Raw genomic sequence first — 20620 nt, forward strand, 5'->3', positions numbered from 1 at the left:
GGAGACAGAATTATACAAGGGTGAGAATCATTAGGGTCATCCGAGAATTCTGCCGACCACAGGGCTCAATGAATATAATGTCAAATATTGACAAATATTTATAATAACAAATATCTAGAAATTTGTCAATTACAAACACCGCTATTCAATTGTAAACGTTTTTTTTTTTTTCTATCGTCACTTTGGAGGGCTTAAGTTGCTTCCAAATACGTGTTAGATTCAGAATGGTTGGGGATACTGTGAGTGAGATAACACAATGAAGTCCTTGCAGTGAGTCCAGGGAGTACTGGAAACTTGGGGTTGGGGGGCAAACCCTGGCCTGTCAGCTGACTGGCTTTGTGATCTTGGGCTAAGTCCCTGGTATTCTCTGAATTTGAGTTCTCCTCATGTATAAAATGAAGGGGATAGTATTAAAATACCTCTAAGGTCAGCTAGCTGTAATATTGTATAATTTCTAATACTTAGTCATACTGATCAAATTAAAATCTAGTGACTCACAATATCCAAATTCATTCAAATAGTTCACAAGAGAATTTCATTACAGACAGTAATGTAGTGAGGTGATTTTAAGAGGAAAAGGCAGTTTTGTTTTTAAGTGAATTTATCCCTATATTGGCAGAACCTGACTAAATATAAATAAGGGTACACAACTACATTTTTAATACATTACATAGAATGAAGAGTATTTTGTCTTTAGATGATGTATCTGTGCAGTTACAAAGTGAATTTTCCCCAAGATATTAAAACCCAATAAAACTACTGTCTTATAATAAATTAAATTAAATTAATTGATGATAATTGAATAACTATTAAAGGCAGTCCTCAAATATTACGAATCAATTCCTTGACTATGTGTAAAGCATGTTGAGATTCTTACATATGTTTGGGGGTTTATATCTTTTGTCTTTCTCAAATGAAGCCTCTTTGGCTAGGATAATTATTCTCTTCAACCCAACCAAAATGAACTCTAATTTTAAACAGGTATTATTAAGTCCCACTGAAATAGGTTTCATGCAGATGTATTTGTTAAAACATCCCTTTATTGACTGTGCACGGTTATTAACAATTCACATTTCACTTTATCTACTGAATGTAAGAGCATTTACTCTTTCATTTAAAAGTTAAGCCCTCCAGGGCAGCATCAGGAATGCAGAGCCTTCCTCCTAAAAACAGCTCTGTCCAGTGACTGTGAAGTGCTTCTGTATTAATACAAAAGGGAAAAATAAATAAGACAAATGTACTTCTCCCTCCCTCCAGCAACCCCCTACTGCCACTATACTCCTCTTATTTTATAAAATGCCAATAAGTAAATAGTTCCCACATGGGTACTTCCATCAATCAGAAGAGGAATGTCAACATTTATTTGGCACCAGTGAGTTCAGAACATCCTTAAGGCTCTGTGAAAGTGACAAAAGGAGTATGAGGTCATGGTCATTTCCTCAGGAAGATGCCTTATGGTCAGAGAGGGTAGAAAATCATGAGGGCATCAGTCAGCCTCCAGCACCTTGCTGCTCAAGTTTCAGGAGCTGTTTTTCAAGTTTCAAGATGTTTACTCGATGCATCATCAGAAACTGGCCATTCAAGTGAAAGACGGGAATGTCAAATTTATACCTTTCATACCAAGCAGAGTTTTCTGGAAGTGTGATGTCCACCTCCTGTAAAATAAACTGAAACGCAGACAGACTAAATCTCTGTATTTTAGAGACCACAGAACGATGCAAAAACTGCAGTGATAAACTGATCCCCAGACTATTTCTAATGCCGAGAGGTTTTTGTTGTTTATTTTAGGTCCACAGCGATCTAACGTCCCTGACTTCCAAAACTTGACTGGTTTCATTATATTTCCTACCTCTCGATCTTGCTACTTTTCTGTTACACCTATTACATTCAGCATCAGGGGCACTGCTCAGCTCCCAATTAAATGAAACGTGTCCCAGTTAGGAAGCTGCCTGAGAAGTGTTTTGGTAGTAAGAATGTGAAAGGTGTGATGGTTTGCTACATGAAGACACTTCCGTGGAAATTACAAATTAAGATGAAAGGATTAGGGACAAAAGTTTAAAGAAAGAACAAATGCTGCACCTGCTAGTTAACTTTGACTCATATTAAGAGTCAGAATAAGAAAACCAGTACTGCTCAGACAAAAACACTTAGGGGTAATGAGTTTTATGGAAATCAGCACTAAACTCTCTCTCTCTGAAGAACAGAAAGAAAATTTAAATGAAAAACCATTTAAACTCTTCCTAAAGAAAGGATCCAGGCAGATACTTTATACCACATACAATATCCATTCCATATACACAAAAGCCCTGCTGTATTATATTACCCTGCTTTTATAAGGCCTGAGTACTTCCTTGGCTTCATCACAAAGGGAGCATGGATCCTACAGGAAGAAAAAAAAAAAAAGCCATTAAACCCAAAGTATGTATGTGGCCTAACCCAAAAAAACCACAAGAAGATTTACTTACTTTAAAGGACAATTTTCTACCAGGTTAATTACACTGCTTTACCTCCAAAGCAAAACACTACCGTAGAATCTTATAAATAGCTAGTATTTCATGGTAGATGGGCTCTCTGCATCTTTTGGTTGTATTATTTAGATTTTTCTCCATAAATCTAGGCGTGCGTGCATGTGTGTGTGTGTGTGTGTGTGTGTGTGTGTGTGAGAGAGAGAGAGAGAGAGAGAAATTTAGGTGCATGTTATTTTTCACTGATCTATCTTCTATCTTCTAAGGGCTTTGTCCTTCCTGGGTCAGGAGTCCCTTCGTGGGCTCATACACAGCCAGTGGCCTGGCTGACACCACTAGAAGGGCTTAAAGTTTATTTTGATTGGGGAGCACTGAGTTTTGCCAGCCTGTTTTTTCCTAACACAGGAATAAATCCATTTGGATGGAGTTAGATTGCCCCATCTTTAACCAGAGAAAAAAAGCTCTATTCACTTCAGATGATAATTGTACTGATTCATAATGTTTTGTCTGTTTTTTTATCACAAGTGTCAGCAATAGGTTTCCTGGACTAATTCTCCCTGAAGAGCAAGACAAGTTTTAGTGTCCACTGTGGTTTGCACCTAGTGGAGAAGTCTGTTGAGAATACAGACTGGTTTATATTGAAATCCTTGGCAGATTTAAAAGGCTTCTCAGCCCTTGACTACTATGAACAGGGACTTGGAATAGGTTTTCTAGCATGAGCTCAAAATAGACTCAACATTACTGATACTTATATAAAACCTGCTTTTTAATGTGACAAGAAGAAATGAGCTATCATATAAAAGAGAAGCCCTTCCTCCAGCTTAACTCACAGCTTGTTTTGAGAAAAGGACCCAAACTGTCAAAGGGTCTTTCTGGCCCTAATTTCCTGGAAAAAGAATTAGGCTTACCATGTTATTATCAGTATCAATGAGAACTTGTGATGTTTTAAGATAATCATGCTGAAATTTTCTGAGAAAGTTTCAAAAAGTCAGCATAGGATATTACAAGCAAAAATAAAACAAGAACATGCTAAATTACAGAAGTACCAAAAGTACCAAAGTTTTGCTTTTACATTAAAAACTTTAGAAGAGCCTAGATCAGGTTTTTTGTTTTGTTTTTTTAAACCTAGGTTCAATGGAAGTTTATGCAAATTACACATGCAAATATGTGTATATATTTTTATGAAGAAAGGTTCATCAAATTTTAAAAAGGATAAGACCCAGGGGTCTAGATGATTCAAATATCCTTCTCTAGGATTCTCCATGGCACTTGTTATTTATTCTGTCCCTGAACTGTAGTGGACATCTGTTGGTTTGGCTGTCCAACTCCGACTCTTCTTTCTTGTAGCAAGAGTGCTGTGATTTTGCTTCACAGGAATTACTCTAAGCATGTGGCTGACTCCATCCCTTAGCAACAAGGGTAGAAGACCTGACTTAGGCTCAGGCAACCAGCACATCCTATCCCTCTTGGCTACGATTGGCTCAGAATGGGACAATCAGAGCCAACAGATAGCCACAACACTTGCTAGAGTTTCTGTAGGAGTCTGAGATGTTAGATCTGGGACTTGGAATTGCTGCAGTCATCCATGAGAAGAGCCAGAGTTAGAATAGATTTAATCCAGAGGATGTGAAGCTGAAGAGATTGGTAACATGCTTAATTCCTGAATCAAGCTACTCCCAAAACCAGACCAACCAATAAAATCCCTTTTTTGTTTAAGTCACTCTGGGAAGTACTTCTATTATTTATAACCGAAAGAGACCAGTGTTTCTTTCACTGGATTATGAACTTCTGAAGGTGGGAGTGATATCTCATTATGTGTCTAATGGTGCAGATGAAGGGTTCAGTACAAATATTAAGATGAATGGAAGGTTGGTGAGTTTTTTTCTTTTTGTTTTTTAACAAATGTTTTTAGCTATCTGAGCTGCTGCCCAAACTGAAAAATAGTACAGAACAATTAGGTTGAGCGAGCATCACTAGCCTTAAGGGAGTATTTACTTTTGGTGGTTAATTCTCACATGTGTTTCCTATTGTATACTCCCAGATGAAGAGATATTTTTGGTTCCATAATTTCCAACAGTACAATATCTATTTATGGATATGAAAAGTAGTTTAAATTAAATATGCTCATTAAGAAATTCATTTTTAAAAACTACTTAAACTTTGTTATTAAATAACTGTCAGATATCTTCAAATTGCTAAAATGCCTCAAATCTGAAAAACCTATTAAAAAGAGACCCTTTGTGTTTGAATTTATTTCAGTATTTATAAAAGTTACTTCTATTACTCTGAACTTTATTTCCTTTTTGATTATAAATCACACACGGTGATGTTAATTAGCAAAAATAAATCAGTAATGTTTGTGTATAACTTTCAGGGAAAAGAGCTCTAAAAAATTTTTAAACTAACTTTATGGTGTAAAATTGGTGTTAGGGATAAGAAAATAAGTATAATCAATCCTCATTATTCAGGAACTACATATGTGTGAATTTGCCTACTTGTTCAAACCCAAATCAAAGTGCTTTTGCAGTCATTCAGACATGTGCATTTCAGCAGAGTGGTGAAAATTTGAGTTGCCCAGAGCGCTCATTTTAAACTACAGTCGTACAAAGTCATGCTCTGCCTTTCTGTTTCAGCTCTCACACTGCAATTGTCAGTTAGTGTCCTTTTCATGGTCCATGTAGGGCCATGTTTTTTTTTACATTTTTGTGCTTTTTTTGGTGATTTCACAGTTTAAACAAGTGCTGAAGTGCTATCTAGTATTCCTAAACACAAGAAGCCTGTGATATGCCTAGTGGTGAAAATATGCTTTTAGATAAGTTTTGTTCAGGCATGAATTATAGTGCTGTTGGCTGTGAGTTCAACGTTAATGAATCAGCAATATATATTAAATACGGTGTCTTTAAACAGAAGCACACATAAAACAAAGTTGTGTATTTAATCAGTTGATGAAAATATTGTGACCAGAGGCTCACGGGAACCTAATCCTGTATTTCCCCTAGGAGCAATGGCTCAGTATTCACTAATTTAGTGTTTACAGCAACTTTATGGAACGTAACTACCACAAATAACGAGAACTCACTGCATTTCTATATGATACATTTTTTAAACGTCACATTATAAACCTATAATTCTTTTTTTCAATGTAGGGGTCAGATGACCATTAAATATATTAATTTATCCTCTGATAATTGTGAGACAATGGGGTGTCCGGGTAGGAAACAGAGTTACTGCTGATACAAAAATGAAGACACAGGTCTTAGGAATCAATTTTCAACTTTGTCACCTTTTCTTAAATATACAACTTTTCTCATCCAATAATTTTAGTACTTTTTAGTTTTAAAATAGTAATTTTACTTATTCACTCTGTACCTTTGTGAACAAGGTTAGCACAGGCAGAGTTGTCTTAGAGGCAGAGAGATTTCTCAAGAAGAGTCCAAAGGAGGATTTGGCAAGTTGCATGCTATTTCCTTGAAACCAGAGCATGTTAATTCTGCCAAAAGAAAAATAAACCAGTAAACTTGTGTGCCCTAGACTTTGTTCTTTACAATATCAACAATGAGTTGCAAGCTTATGATGGAATTTTAAGGCTTCAGGATTATTTCTTCGAGTCCAGGAGTGTCAGAGAGGCCCAGAAGTTTGGCAAGTCTCCATGATGCTTCAACATTCATTGTATTCCAAACAAAACAGAATTTAGAATGGAAAAAAAATCCATATTTATGGATTAGTTGTGTGCCATATCACTTGGTTTCTGTAAGTAAACTGCATGGGTTTATTAATCTGAATACAAAATTAAATTTTACCTGCAGATTTTGCCAGAATCCTGATGAGCCCCTAAAATGTGGAGGTTTCCTTAGATGGTTTTTATTCACAGGGATAGCTTATTTTATTGGCAAGCATTCAACAACACCCAGCCACTGCCATGGGAAGGGAAACGATAAGTAAGCAGCACAAGTCCACAGCTGAAGGTTTAGGGGTTCAAGCTATCTCTTATGAGATCTACGCCCCTCGACTGCAAGAGATGGAGAAACACAAGCCATACTTAGCAGAACTATAGGGGAGAAATAGGTAGAGTTAACTTGTCAAAAAAAAAAAAAATCTGTTCAACTCCTTAATAAGTATTTTGAAAGGAGACTGTCATAACTTTCAAAAACCTCATACACAAAAGTACTGTTGTTTCTACTGGAGATATTCCAATAAGAACAGCTTGGTAATAGTAGTATGTGGAACAGTAGGCTTTGGAGCTCTCTCATTCTGCTACTTGGCTTGACAGAAGATATCCTAGTTATTCTACTGAGCCTCCAGCTTTGTCCTTAAAACAAAAAAAAAATTATAATTTCACTTTTAAAAACACATGTACACTGTTGGCTTTATCATTTATCAATATTCCTAACATGAACTCATTCCTGGGATCATCATTTAACTTCACTTGACTCTCTCTCTCCAACGTCATCCATCACTTTCCCCTCTTTCTCCTTCTGTTCCTAGAATACCCAAAGAACATTCCTTCAGTAGAATCTTTGCACTTGTTTTCCCTTTGCATAAGGAGCTCTTAAGTAGCTTTTCCTCATTTGGCCTGGGCCTCACATCACCTCCTTGGAGACTCCTTAGTGACTACCTTACCAATGCTGGCCAGCCCATCACTCTCCATCCTCTTTCCTTGCTATAGTTTTATTTTGCCCTTTACTATCAAAAATTATTGATGTGCCCTCTACTGCAATGTAAGTTCTACAAGGGCAGGTTCATCCCTCTATCTCCAAGCACCCACAACTAACCTGGCACATAACAGCTGCCCAAATATTTGTTTGAATGTTAAAAGTATTGGAGTGAGCCTTTCTCACTCTCTTTTAATCTCTCCTCTAACCCTGATCAGATAGTATGTATAGCAGTCACTACTTGAGCCTATCTCATATCATAACTGGTTAGTGCCCCTCAGGGTGTCCACAAGATTTTGGGCTAGGGCACTGAAGCTGGTTCTAACTCCTTTACCACCATCTCAAATCTTGCCCTGTTCTGCTCCAGGAGCAAGACTGTATTAAGTGCTAATCTCACTGGCAACCAGGCTCTTCAGTGTAAGAATAGCCTTAAACTCATTTCAAACAGAATGACATGACTCTAGAGAAAACCACCAACCCATATCAAACTAGAGACCACAGGACAGAAAAGATCGTATCCATGAAAACTATGATCTTTCTTTTACTCTTAAGCCCTTACTCTTTCTCCTTCTATTCAGATCTCCCTGCTAACTAAATGATCCTGATAATTCATAAAAAAGAAAAGTGATGAGAATTTTGCATGAATCTGCTATCCAGAGTTATTCCAAGGTGCAAAGAGGATCTAAACAATTTCACAATATTCTATGCTATTCCCAACTAAGTATTAAGACCTGGTATACACATTTTGTATAAATTCAGCACAATCAACAACTCCAGTAGGTGAATGTGGTTGGAGACACAGTTTCTAAACACAGTTTTGTGGACACAGGATATAAATGAGGGGGAAAAACAGAATGTTAGCTATGTTTATGCTAGGTAGAAGTTTCTACATCATTGAATTTGAGAAGGCTCTATGCTAGTAGTGGCACACTCTCCTAGGATGTGAAGTTAGAGAAGTTGTACTATACATGGAGGAGAAAGAAAACAAATATCAGCTTATTAAAGGCAGAAATACAGCCCTTGGAAATGGAAGAATCAGGCCATGTATGGAGGTGACCAGGATGGTGAACTGCAGCTACATGCTTTTAGCGGAGGGATTTGAGATTTATTGATGTCTGGCTGGTAAGGAAAGAAAAACTTATTACTTTTACCTAGCTGAGTTGAGAGCGAGGTGTTAAGGCTTTAAAAAAAATTCACATTCACAATAGAAGTCTGCTTCAGTATTTCCAACATGATAAAACACAGCATGTGGTCTTGGTTGCACCCAAGACAAATAAAATCTGTCATAGTAAACAGAGTTGCTATTCATTCCACATTTGCTGGAATATTTGTTCAGCCAACCTGGAGAGCTAAGTAAAGTCTTCAGTGATACTACAATCATTCTACTTGCAATAGTTCTCTTTTCCACTGTTATTCACCATTTCAACATTTTTACATGTTTTTAATCAGACATGGCACACTTGTTTACTAGAGATGCTTTAGTATTATGTAATTTTACTACCTGCATATTTTTCAAATACTGTAAGGTACATGTATTTTTACCATACTGTTAAATTAACTTATTTTCTTTAGAAAGATTGTATTATAAATTATATTAGAGTCTGATATAAAGAAAAAGCTCCCTACATCTCTCCTAAGCAGATACTAAAGCTAAAATTCCTTAATTCCTAGAGTCCACTTAATTCTAGAAAATAAAAAATAAAATGAAAAATGATATACTCCAATGGGAACTCTGTAATATTCTTCTTAGAACATTTTACTAACTGTAAACTCTAAGATCATTGCTGTCAATGTCACATTCACCGAATCATGCCTTCCTGAAGTAAAACCTTAATATGGACTACTCTGTCAATGTGACATTTTCATTAGTTCTATTATTTTTGAACAGTATCTCAGCATTATAAAAAAAAAAAGAAATCCTGAAATGCAGTCTCTGCTTGTTAGCTCATGACTATGAGAGGACAACACTTTTTTGATTATGTCATTGAATTTAGTCATGAAATATGTGTCCTTACTACACACAGACACAATTTTATCCTTTCTATTTTGTTATATGCCTCTGTGATATGAGCAAAAAGAGCTGTGTTCATAATATCAAAGAAGCACAATTGGGTCACCTTTGTCACAGACCAAAAAAAAAAAAAAAAAAAGCAAAAGGCATAAGACTGGATTTAGAATGAGTTTAAAACAAATTCCACAGTCTTAACAATAAAGAGGGTGACTCCTGCTGTTTCAAGTCCAGTGTCCCTCAGAGGGACAGATCACCCTGAAAGAGAAAGGGAATGCTGGCCTTTTAACAAAACTGAGGCTGACTGCAGTGGTCTTCTTCACAGAATCAAATACAGCATGTGGGGAGGACTGATTGGACCAATCCAGCCCTCCTTGAAGCAGAATAAGTAAGATAACTTAATTTTATAGCATTTTCCCTGCAAAGAACTGAAAAGCATACCATTAAAGCAAACAATTACAGTACAAAAGAAGCCAGGTTTGTTTGAGCCTTTATTAAAGATTATTCATTTCTTGCATGAGGAGCTGCCCAGGCTATGGCTGCACATCACTTATGTGGGGCTTCTGGATTCTTCAAACACTGTGTGTGTCTGATTAGAAGGGAAACAACATTGCTCTCACTTGAGTAGAGAAACTGACCTTCACTGACCGGAATTTTTATTCATACAAAGAATCATTTGGCACACCAAATCTCCAAGCTCACATGATCCCTCATCAGCAAGTTGCTGTGCTGGTTCATGTGCAAAATCAAGAAGTCTACCTAAGCACAGGTACCACCTTGATTATTAACAGATAACGTTAAAGCTTCTTCACAAGAGCATAATGTAAATTTAATGTTGAGCTGACATTAACCAAACACTGTTACCTTAGCTCTTGCTGAACCTATGTCCCATAAAGAAAGGCTCAGTGCTTCTGTTTAGTCAATTGTGCCATGTGAGAAGCTAAGTGCTCCATTTCACATTCATTACCATCTAAGTATAACATTCCTATTTTTACCCAAATGACTAGAAATACACACACACACACACACACACCTCTTTTGGGAACAAAACCCATTATTTTAGGTTTCTGAAAGTTTATGTAATGTGGTGAGGTTGCTCTTAGGGGACTCATTTGGATCAGTGGACTCTATGTAATCCAGAGAAATAGGGACAAATGATGCCTCCCCAGTGCTCTTCTGTGCTTGTGGCCAGTCAGCTGTGTCTAAATCTCCCTCCCTCCTATACAAGTGAGCATCTATCTTGGGCTCTTGGGTGCAAGGATAAGAGAGAGAATGGCCCTCGTGGAGCCAAGCGCAACAAGGAGAGGCACCATATAGGAGCAAAACCAAAACTGAAAATTGAGCAGACACTTTGAGGTGTCTATTCCAAAGAGGCTAAGCAGGGGTAGAATGAGGCTATAGAACAGAAATAGGGGGTGGGGTGTAGAAAGCTCAACCTGGAGTGAGGACCTAACTCACTGGCATCGATGGAATCTCAGGCACTTTTCTAGCATCTCTGCCACTGCAGTCAGGGTACCTAGCCAGGGGGAACTGCTGAGGAGGTGGAGCCAACTCAGGCAAGATGTTGCAATAAAGATCCTGCGCTAACCACCCACCTGTGGGCCCAGTTGTACATGGCGCCGCTCAGCTTCATTCTGACAGTTAGGACTGCTGGTTTGCTTCCACATAACACATTAAACCACGAGTAGGCTTACATCATGCCCCAGCCAGGGGGAGTGAGAAGCAGCTCCTCATACTACACTCTCTCCCTGTAGCTTCTTCTTCCACATTTCAGTGCCAACAGGTTCACCACACAGGGGACCAGAGAATCAGTCTCCACAAAGGATTGATTGGTCCTGTGAATGCCTATAGACAAAAACTCTTTTTTATTTCCCTTCAAATTATTAGCATGATCATGGGATTTCCAACTACCTGGATGTCTCTATTCCACGGTTTGGACTCAATGGGTGCTACATTAATTTGCATTCAACACATTGCTTTGTGAAAAAGTTCTTTAGCTGTTTAAAGTGTGGGCCTTACCTATCCAATGAAATTACAATTTCACTGAAGGTTACGGCATTTACATATCCACTACTTAGTACATGCAATCCCTCTTCAGCTCCTTCTAATTCTCAGTAAAATTAAACTATTACATTTTTCTTTGTCCTGCCTCGTGTTTAACCCATTTCTTTCCTCCAAACACAGCTCTCACATGGCATAATCAACTCCACGTGCTAGATACAAGTACCAAGAATAACAGATGCATTTCAGTAGATTAAGGATAAGGGTGTTAAATTCATAACTGAAACAATGAAAATTATGTCAGTCTTCACAATGTTTAGTAAACTAATGATATCATTCCTTCCTTTGTTCCACAACAGGAGGAAAAGAAGGGTTAAAAATGAGTAAGAGATGACACCAAATCATGAAGAGCTAAAAAATCTAGTCAGAAGGTAAGACATATATATATGCACAGGTAAATTAGAAATATAGATGTTTCAACAGGGGCATATAATGCATAACTTCAGAGGTTAGAAGAGAAAGGGAAAGAACAGTACTATGGGCAGTGATTGGAGGTGGCTTCACAAGAGAAGGTTCTTGGATCATTTAGGATTTGGATATGTAGAAAAGAAGGGGAAGCATTCCAAATTTGGGGTTGGTCACAAAGGTATTGAGGTAGGAATGTCATGCCCTTTGGTGGGGAAAACCTGAATGGGTAAAGAGACTTCTGTTGAAGAGCAATGGAAAATAAGCTTGAAAGGCAGACTAAGATGAGACTGTGGAGGATTTTTAATGGTGGTTAAGCAATGTGAGATTTGTTGTATATCTCGGGAACCAATGAAGGTGGTGATAAAAATCAGTGTTTGGAAGATTAATCTGGCAGCAGCATGAAGAAAGGACTGCAAGGGAGAAAACAATCAAGGTGGAAAAGAGTTAGAGGTCAGTTACAACAATCTAGGTGTGTGATGAAGGTTGTTCATTCATTTATCAACTACCTAACGTTTTCCATGTATCAATACCATTAAAGGTGCTGAGGTACAGTGGTGAACAAGAATGCAGGTACATTGCCTTCATGGGGTCCACATTCTTGTAAAGAGACACTTTAATGTCAGACCATGTCAAATAATAATATGTACAGGGGAGAGAGTAAAACAGGGTGATGTGATGGTGACTAAGGCAGGTTCCTTAAATAAGGTATTCTCTGAGCAGCTGTTGTTTGAGCTGAGACTAAAGTATGAGAAGGTGCAAAGATCTGAAGAAGGAGCATTTCAGGGAGAGGAAACAGTAAATGCAAAGGCCCTAAGGTGAGGATAAACAGACTTATTGGAAGACAACAAAAGGATAGTATGGCTAAAGAACAGTACGCAGGGGATGAGGGGAAACAAGCAGAAGATGGGGCTAAAAATTGGTCAGTTGGAGTCAGATCAAGTAGGCCTTGTAGGCTATGTTAAGGAATTGAGATTTTATTCTAAGAACAATTAAATTTAGAGGAGGAAAGTAATGTGACCTCATACACATTTTTAAAAGATCAGTTTAGCTGCTCTGTGAAGAATGAATTGTTGGGGGTAAAGAGTGGAGCAGAGACCCAGTTAGGAGACTTCTGCAGTATTCTGGGAGAGACAGGATGATGGTGTGAACTAGAATGGAAACAGAGCCAACAGGACTTGCCAATGAATTGGACATGAGGAATTAAAGAAAAGATGACGGTAATGACAATCCCAGTTTTGGTCTTCAGCCTCTGGGTAGGTGGCAGTACCGTTTACTAAAATGAGGAAAACCAAACCAGGAACAGATTGAGGAATACGTGGGACCAAGAGCTTGGTTGGGAACATGTTGGAGCTTGAATAGAGAATAACATACACAGGTTTGGTACTCAGGAAAAAAGCCAGGGCTGAAGATAAAAATTTCAGTCTCCATCAGTTATATTTACAACTGTGAAACTAGATGAGATCATCTATAAAATACAGTAAAAGAGGGCCCAGGACAGCTCTCTGAGGCAATCCAACATTTAGAGGTTGGGTAGAGAGGAACTAGCAAAGGAGGCAGAAAGAACAGTTGGTGAGGTTGGGGGGAAAACAAGAAAAGTTCATCACCACAGAAGCCAATGGGAGAACGTGCTTCCAGAATGAGGGAGTGGCCCACTGTCAAATAGACTGACTAGGGCTTGAGTAGATAGGAGCAGTGAAATCACCTACCACAAATCAGAAGAGATGTGTCTTCTGATGTTGCTCCAAAGGAATTAAATCTTCCAAACAATGCTTACCCCTACAATGAACTATCTTGACTGGTTCTTGCCTAATTTAACATCTTGGCTAAAAGGAGACATTTCTTTTTTCTTTTAACTTCTCAATATACATTGTAGTTGATTTTCATGACCCTTTACCCATTCCTACAGAGACATTTCTAATGAGGATGAAGACAGTGGGTTGGGAAGGGTGAAGGCAAAAGTTGACTGGCTATCTTAAAAAGAGATAATAAATGTAAAGATCTTTGTATAAGTTATAAAGTAAAATAGAGAAGGCTTAAGTATTGATTACTAAATAATTCAAAAAGTAAGGTGATAAGAGTTTGGAACACATCCCCTCCAAAACTCATGTGGAAATTTGATCTCCAATGTGGCAGTGTTGGAAACTGATTGAGTCATGGGGGCAGATCCCTCATGAATGGATTAATGCTCTCCCTGGGGGCGGAGGGGTAGTGAGTGAGTTCTCGCTCTATTAGTTCCCAAGAGAGCTTGTTGTTTATAGGACCCTGGCGCCTCCTCTCTGTCTCTCTCTTGCTTCCTCGCTCGCCATGTGATCTGCTTGTACCCACCAGCTGCCTGCCACTTTTCCGCCATGAGTAGAAGCAGCCCAAGGCCCGTGCCAGATGCAGCTGTCCAGAATTGTAAGCCAAATAAACCTCTCTTCTTTATAAATCACCCAGTCTCAGGCATTTCTGTCATAGCAACACAAAACGGACTGAAACATAAGGTATTATAAATATTAATAATAATGATTCTATTGACTGAAATTTGCTTCTACTGACCTCAAATGGAAGATTTAAATCTGTAGTAATAACAGTCTCAGAAATAGGGAACTGCAAAACTGAAAAATATTTCAAACAGAAATAGCTAAAAATTTCAGATTGTAAACATTACTTAAATAAGAATTTCTAAAACATGATATCACTGATTAAAGATCTGCTACTAAGAACGTCACTAAGTCTAGATAAGACTAACTAGCAAATACCTTGGCACCAACTATTGGTTTATTTTATTCAGGTTTCACAAAATTACAGAACAGGGCACTGAAATTTAGTATTTGAGGAATCAAGGTTTTTCTTGATAGGTTCTAAATAAAGGCCAGTTGCCTGCCAGTTGCCCATTCCCAATACTTGCCTTTATTTTACAAAGAGGGAAAAATGCAGTGCCATTATTATTTTACCAATGAAATCCTCAGTTCATGTATGTCAAAACACAAGCTGCCTAGGTAATGTTAAAGTTGGATTTCACTGATAATCTCTAATGCCAAAACTTGTTCCAAGCAGTTCTGAATTAATTGTCTAAAGAGGTCAAAATAAATTTAAATGAACAAGGGTTAGGGGAATTAAGCACAAATGGTATAATTCTTCATTTAGAGCTTTAAAGTTACTCTTCACAGAGAGTTTCAGTTGGAATTCAGCATGTTTGAATTCTCTGAGTATATTTTTAGGTGAGTATTTCATAAACACCAAAGAGAAAGGCAACCGCCACTAACTAGTTCTGAGATGCTGGGCAAATCTTCATCTCTTTAAGCCTCAGTTTTGTCAACTGAACAATGGAAATGTTATTACTTTTCCCGTTGTATCATTTCACAGAGACCCAGGGGAAACGTGCCCACAGGCTTTGGCCTCAAACGTCCTCCTGATCACTGAAGGGGCAATCACACACTGAAGAAATGCCATGGGAATGGCCTATGACTATATCAGCTTTGAACATAGAACCTGATATAATTTTTACCCATAGGAGCCTAAAATACTCAGCCTTTTAAAGAGGACCAAAATTCAGTTACAGATCCAAGAAGAACTGTAAAGGCACTTGCTCAGTGAAAACTCCCTTCTTTCACTCATCAATCATTACTGGGAAGTCTTCATGTCAGAAAGAACTGAGTTGGGAAATGGAAGAGGTGACATGAGAGTAGCAGGGCACTCATCTTGCAACTGTCTAAGCATCCCAGATGGAAAAGCTACCCACAAAAGAAAAAATAATGCTTTTCTCTTTCTTACTATTGGTCACATTTTAAAGATTGTTTTTAATGACAGATTCTCTTCATCTTGGCATTCTCCTCCACGTCCAAAAGCACTGCTATCTTTGCCTCGGCCTGCAGTAAACAGACAAAAGCGAAGTGGAAGGGGAGAGGAATCTTCAGTGTAAGCAAGAGTTTGTTTTAGAATCTTTAGACCTCAGCAGTCATACTTTCCAGATCATTGCTTCAGAGAAGTCTAGTCAGTAATAGCATTGGTGCACATGACAATGTCAAGGAAGGGTTTCCAGAAAAACATTCAACTGAGAAAAATAAAGTGATGATGCTAATTGAGAACAGTAATGTGCTCTCATGATACACTCCCTCTAGTACCTAGGAGTCCAAAGGGGATTCTGGACTAATTCCTATTAACACAACAGGGTTTGCACACACTGCACCCCACCCCTCTATCCTCAACCCCAAAGAATACTGACTCAGCTACTGGCCTGGAGCCAGAGCAAAGCCAGCCATATTCCAAATTCATTGTGCAACAATATTCAGTTCAATTATGACATAATGGCTGCAAAGCTGTTCCTGAAAGCCAAAAAAAAAAAAAATCTGAATAATGTGGTTGGGTTATATCATACATGAGGACTTAATAGAGTTTAAAAACCAATTTGAAAATTCCTTCATTCCATAAAGATAGCATTAAGATGAGGACAAAATCATTCTAGCTCAAGGGATGGGAACAAAGTGCATAAGGAATTACGCAGACTCCTTTCCACATTAGCCTTCTTAACCAACATGACCTATTCTCTCTGAAGATATCTCTGATACTTAATACTACCCAGAAAGAAGGCAATTTCATTAAAATATCTTAGTCTTATTGTACCAGCTAGTAAGACCAGTTTCCTTGCTATTTAAAAAGCATACAATCCCACTTCTGAAAACTACTGTTTGCAATTCAAAATCTGTCCATCCAGGGAATATCTTCCATTTGCTACTAATATTCCACCATTTCCAGTTCATCTTGCCAAAGGGGTGAAGTTATCCTCAGGACCACACAAGACCTGAAATGATGTTTCATTCACTCTGAGCCATTCTGTAGCAAGTAGCTTTGGATATTTGAGTTGCTAATCCAGCATTTCTCTGGACTTGTCATACCAACAAGACATAGGCCCACAGAAGTACAGTGCTCAGTCTGAACAATGGGAACCATCCACTCTTGTCAGGCCCTGGCAACCCTTAGTTATGTGAGATTCTACAAGCTTCTGAGTCTTATTCTGTTCTTTAACAGCTATCACTGACAGAATAGCTAAATGTTTGGAATTGGGAAGTGACTTTGGAGAGTTCCCTTGCTTTATGGATAAGGAAACTAACACTTAACCTAAGTCTTTCATACTGCATTTTTGGGTTCATTTCTCTATATTTTTTCCTTGAACAATGACATATTTTTATATATAATGAGACCAAAACAGAATTTCAGAACTAGAAGGAATCTCCCAGTTCAACCTCCTTTCTTCCAAAAAAATCTCAAAAAGCTTTACATCTTAATTCTCAGAGTAAACTAAATAACAGATACCATGTTTTAAGGTTTAATTTAAGGATCGAGAGAATGAGGAAAGTCTCAGGTGGCAGAGTTCTTTTACCATAAGAATGAGGTTCAGATCTCTAAATCTAAGATTCCCATTAATTTCACTTTTAAACCTGGTGAAACTGAATTTATATCTCTTAGGATCTAAGCTTAAGACATAAACCTAGTCCTAAACTGCCTCCGCTGAGTTCCTACTAAATAATAGTATCCTTTCTCTTGGCTGACTGGAAGGACTACTTGTTTTAAGAAGTAAAGAGTTAAATCAAATAAGTGAATGTCACGTCCTTCCCTCTTGACTAAACTAGAAATCATTTCTCCATTATTTCATGATTAATATGAAAAAGTATTGGAACAAAGAGAAGTTGTTCACTTGTTTCCAATTGTTAACATTCTGTTTTCTGCTGCAATCCCATTGGCAACAGAAGGAAGGAGCATATACCACATGAATGCTCTATTACAACACAAGAGGCTGTCAACTTTGAACTCCTTTGGAATGTTCTTAGTAAAGTAGAAAACACAAGTGTGGATTTCATTCAATATTATTTGGGCAACCTACACTTAAAATAACGGCCATACATAGGTCCTCTATCCTCAAGACAGGACCAAACCAAGATATATAGTACCCTAGGTAAGCTAATAATTCGGTACATCTTCAAATGGACACTCTTCAAGTATTTACCAATCAGGCGTTTGGGTGAAGAGTTGAGCACAGCAGGCCTGGAGGGAGTGTAGAGACAGGGCTGGTGGAGCCTTTCAGCTTGCATATTCCACTCAAAACAACATAGGTATGCAACTGATCAAGCTAGATCTCCTTGGAAGGCAGTTTGGTGACCATTTTTGGATTCTCAAATATGCTCCAAACTGTTTATCAAAGCATTAATTGTAACTGCATCTAGTAACCCCCTAAAGGAGGTTATTATTTTATATTATTTTCTCTACCTTGTTACATTCCCAATGTTGTTTTCACACTCCTTATAGACCCAACCTACCTTCGGGGACACTGTCTTTTCATTTCTATAGCATGTTCTGAGTGTTTGCCATGTGCCAGGCACTAGAAATACAAAAGTGATCAAGATATTGTCCCTGCCCTTAAGGAACTCACATCTTGGGCAGGAGAAAGACTGACAAACAAAAAACACAGTACCACAGTGATGAAAGCTACAGCAGTACATAGCTGTTAGTAGATATTACTGGTGAACTGCTCTGAAATCCTTGGAGTTGGATACTTTCTAAAAATAGGAGATACTTTGAGTTTTGCCTCATCTCTGAAGACTTTAACTTTGGTAAGGATTGGAATAAAAAGAGTAATGTTTTCATGCTTTCTTTTTCCTGTGGCTGTACTGGGATGGGGAGTTATGGATATGGAATCATATCTATGATAAACTTAGCCAAAACTTTTCATTTTGCATATTCTTCCCCCAATAATTTTGTCCCTAGAACTTGCTTATGTGATACTAGGGGAAGGATGGAGGAAGCTCACCTAGTCTCTGCTACCTGTGTAGCTACACAGACCTAATCCAGATGGTTTCTCCCCTTCGAAATAATCACAAACAAGATTAAAACTGCATTTAGGAACTATTCCAGCTGCCCTCTGAGGTACACTCATTGAATGAAGCAGTGGCAAAAATTAGATTTAAAATAAGAAACATAAAAAACCTCACTACATGTAGCAGATCACCTCAAGGTCCTGCTATATTTGAAACCCCAAGCCCTAGCATTAGAGTAACTGAAAGCATCAGCCAACTAGAGTATATACAAGTTATGAATACAAAAACTTTAGTAATAATAAAAATAACTTATTGTGAAGGCATCTGTCCACAGTGCCTCTGGGTACTTAAGAGTACGATAGAGCCAGGCATCTGGAACATAATAGAAATACAGTCTGATAAATTCCCAAGTCAGAAAATCCTCATTTCTATTACCTGCCAACAACAGTCCATCTAAATAAAACCATATAGCCACATATTCCTCTGGTGAAGGAGACAAAACAATATCGATTCTTCCTTGGCAGGTGGCTTCTACTGACCATAGCAAGCAGGGAAGAATGAAAATCTGGGGACTCTGCCTGCCTAAAGCACCAGCCTACCCACCTCCACCACCCCCCAATCTTAATTTTCACAACAAAGCCTTTCCAGCCCCGGGGCAATTCCTCGCAGAGCCAGACCCAGGTTATTAGGCTATAACATTTCATACTGAACCATCATTAGTTCTGCCTTGCCCCAGTATAACTATAATCACTCAATATTTCCAGGGTACACCTCTTTTTCCAAGTTTTTAAAATTTCTCCCTGTTATTCACCTATAATGCACCTCAATGTATACAGCTCCAAATACTGGTAGGGAGCTTTGTATGCATTTTTATAAGCTATTCCTCAGAATATTACTAAATGAGAAGACAATGACATCTATAGCCACCTCAACTTGCTCAGTCACCCACAGAGACACAGCTCCAGTGGCTGCTTAACCAAAGCTATGTGTAGTTATAAGAGACCGGCTTATATTGGAAAATGTGCTAGAAAGTGTTGGGATTAACAGATCCTAGACACTATCCTTGTCCTTGAGGAGCTCAGAAACTTAGGTTCAAGCTGGGCCATACTGTGATTTTTTTAAAAGAGCGCTAATATAAAGTACCGTAAAAACACTACCTACAAGAATAAGATCACCCAGGCAAAAAAACCCCTCCTTGTTAAAGACAGATGTAGAAACAGTCACATGCCTATTCACGGTAGTGACAATTTAGTGGGGGCTTTTCTACCCCTGAACTTACTAAAAAATCGTTATGAACTCGTATTTGTCATGGGTAACCGAGAAGGCTAAGTATTTGTTGAGAATATCACAGTCTCTGATTTATTCTCTCATTGTTCAGTACCCAGAAAAGTGCTTTTGCCTAATAAAGCGGAGTGGAGGTCCAGTCAGCCGGTCCAGAGCTCTGGCGCTCACAGTGCTCCCTGCTGCACCTTTCAACCTTTTCACCCCAATTAAGGGACAACATGGCCGCTCAAAAATGTTTATTTAAAAAGGCAGTCTTCTCAACAGGCTGCCAAGTGTGATTATATTGCCACTTCATAGAATTCAATTAAACCCGGGCCTGGGCATCTCTGTGAATCACCGGAAGACGCATGAAGTTGAGATGTTTTCTGCTTTTTCAAAAGCTTCCTTCCCCCTCCCGTCATTTATTCACTTCCCAGAGCGCCGTCTCACTCACACACACACTCTCCCCCCCGGTGGTTCATGGATTTATGGCTCCCACTTTAATTAAATCCTCTCTAACGACAATCGAAATAGGCAGCGTGCGGCACAGCGAAAGGCTCGCAGGCCTCCCTCTCCCGCCCGCGCGCGGGTCCGGCCCAGAAGCCGCCAGCGCCCGCCACCGGCGCGGGCCACCGGCACCCACCTGAGCCTCGCGCCGCCAACGCCGCCGCTTCCGCCCCCCGCCCGGCACTTCCGCCCGCGGCCGCCCGAGGCCCGCCCCGAGCCTTGCACTTCCGCCCACCGCTCCCACGCCCCAGCCGGCTCCCTGCGGTTCGGATCCGATCCCGTCAGTGTTCCCAAGGATGGCCGCGCCTGAGCCATTACGCGTGAAAAGTGATACAAAAACCAAGGCCAAACTGTAAAAAAATAAAAGAAAAGAAAAATGCCACGTAGAAAAGTGACCTGCGTGCTGCGTGTTTGGGACCCATTTAATAATAAGCCTCACTCAGGTGTGGGAGCCAACCTTTT

At 38.9% G+C, this 20620-nt stretch overlaps 1 protein-coding gene across 1 annotated transcript; it reads right to left on the reverse strand.

The window, feature by feature from the left end:
* Positions 1 to 1054: 1054 nt before the first annotated feature.
* C2H5orf63 (chromosome 2 C5orf63 homolog) lies at positions 1055 to 20327 on the reverse strand. Its single transcript, XM_063087982.1, has 4 exons — positions 20295 to 20327; positions 5835 to 5955; positions 2324 to 2380; positions 1055 to 1667 (listed from the first exon to the last, which is right to left on the reverse strand). The coding sequence occupies exons 2-4, from the start codon at positions 5946 to 5948 to the stop codon at positions 1491 to 1493; spliced, it is 348 nt and encodes a 115-aa protein (XP_062944052.1). The 5' UTR covers positions 5949 to 5955; positions 20295 to 20327; the 3' UTR covers positions 1055 to 1490.
* Between the last annotated feature and the right edge of the window lie 293 nt (positions 20328 to 20620).

This window comes from Cynocephalus volans, chromosome 2 (assembly GCF_027409185.1).
Source record: "Cynocephalus volans isolate mCynVol1 chromosome 2, mCynVol1.pri, whole genome shotgun sequence".
In the NCBI taxonomy this organism is placed as follows: domain Eukaryota; kingdom Metazoa; phylum Chordata; class Mammalia; order Dermoptera; family Cynocephalidae; genus Cynocephalus; species Cynocephalus volans.

Bases quoted from the DNA above. Each gene is read 5' to 3' on its own strand.
- C2H5orf63 (XM_063087982.1), bottom strand. From the start codon at position 5,948: ATGCTCTGGTTTCAAGGAAATAGCATGCAACTTGCCAAATCCTCCTTT. The intron at 2,381-5,834 runs GTACAGAGTGAA...TTCTTCCTGTAG, and splicing joins TGCTAACCTTGTTCACAAAG to GATCCATGCTCCCTTTGTGA. The intron at 1,668-2,323 runs GTAATATAATAC...TCTGCGTTTCAG, and splicing joins TCAGGCCTTATAAAAGCAGG to TTTATTTTACAGGAGGTGGA.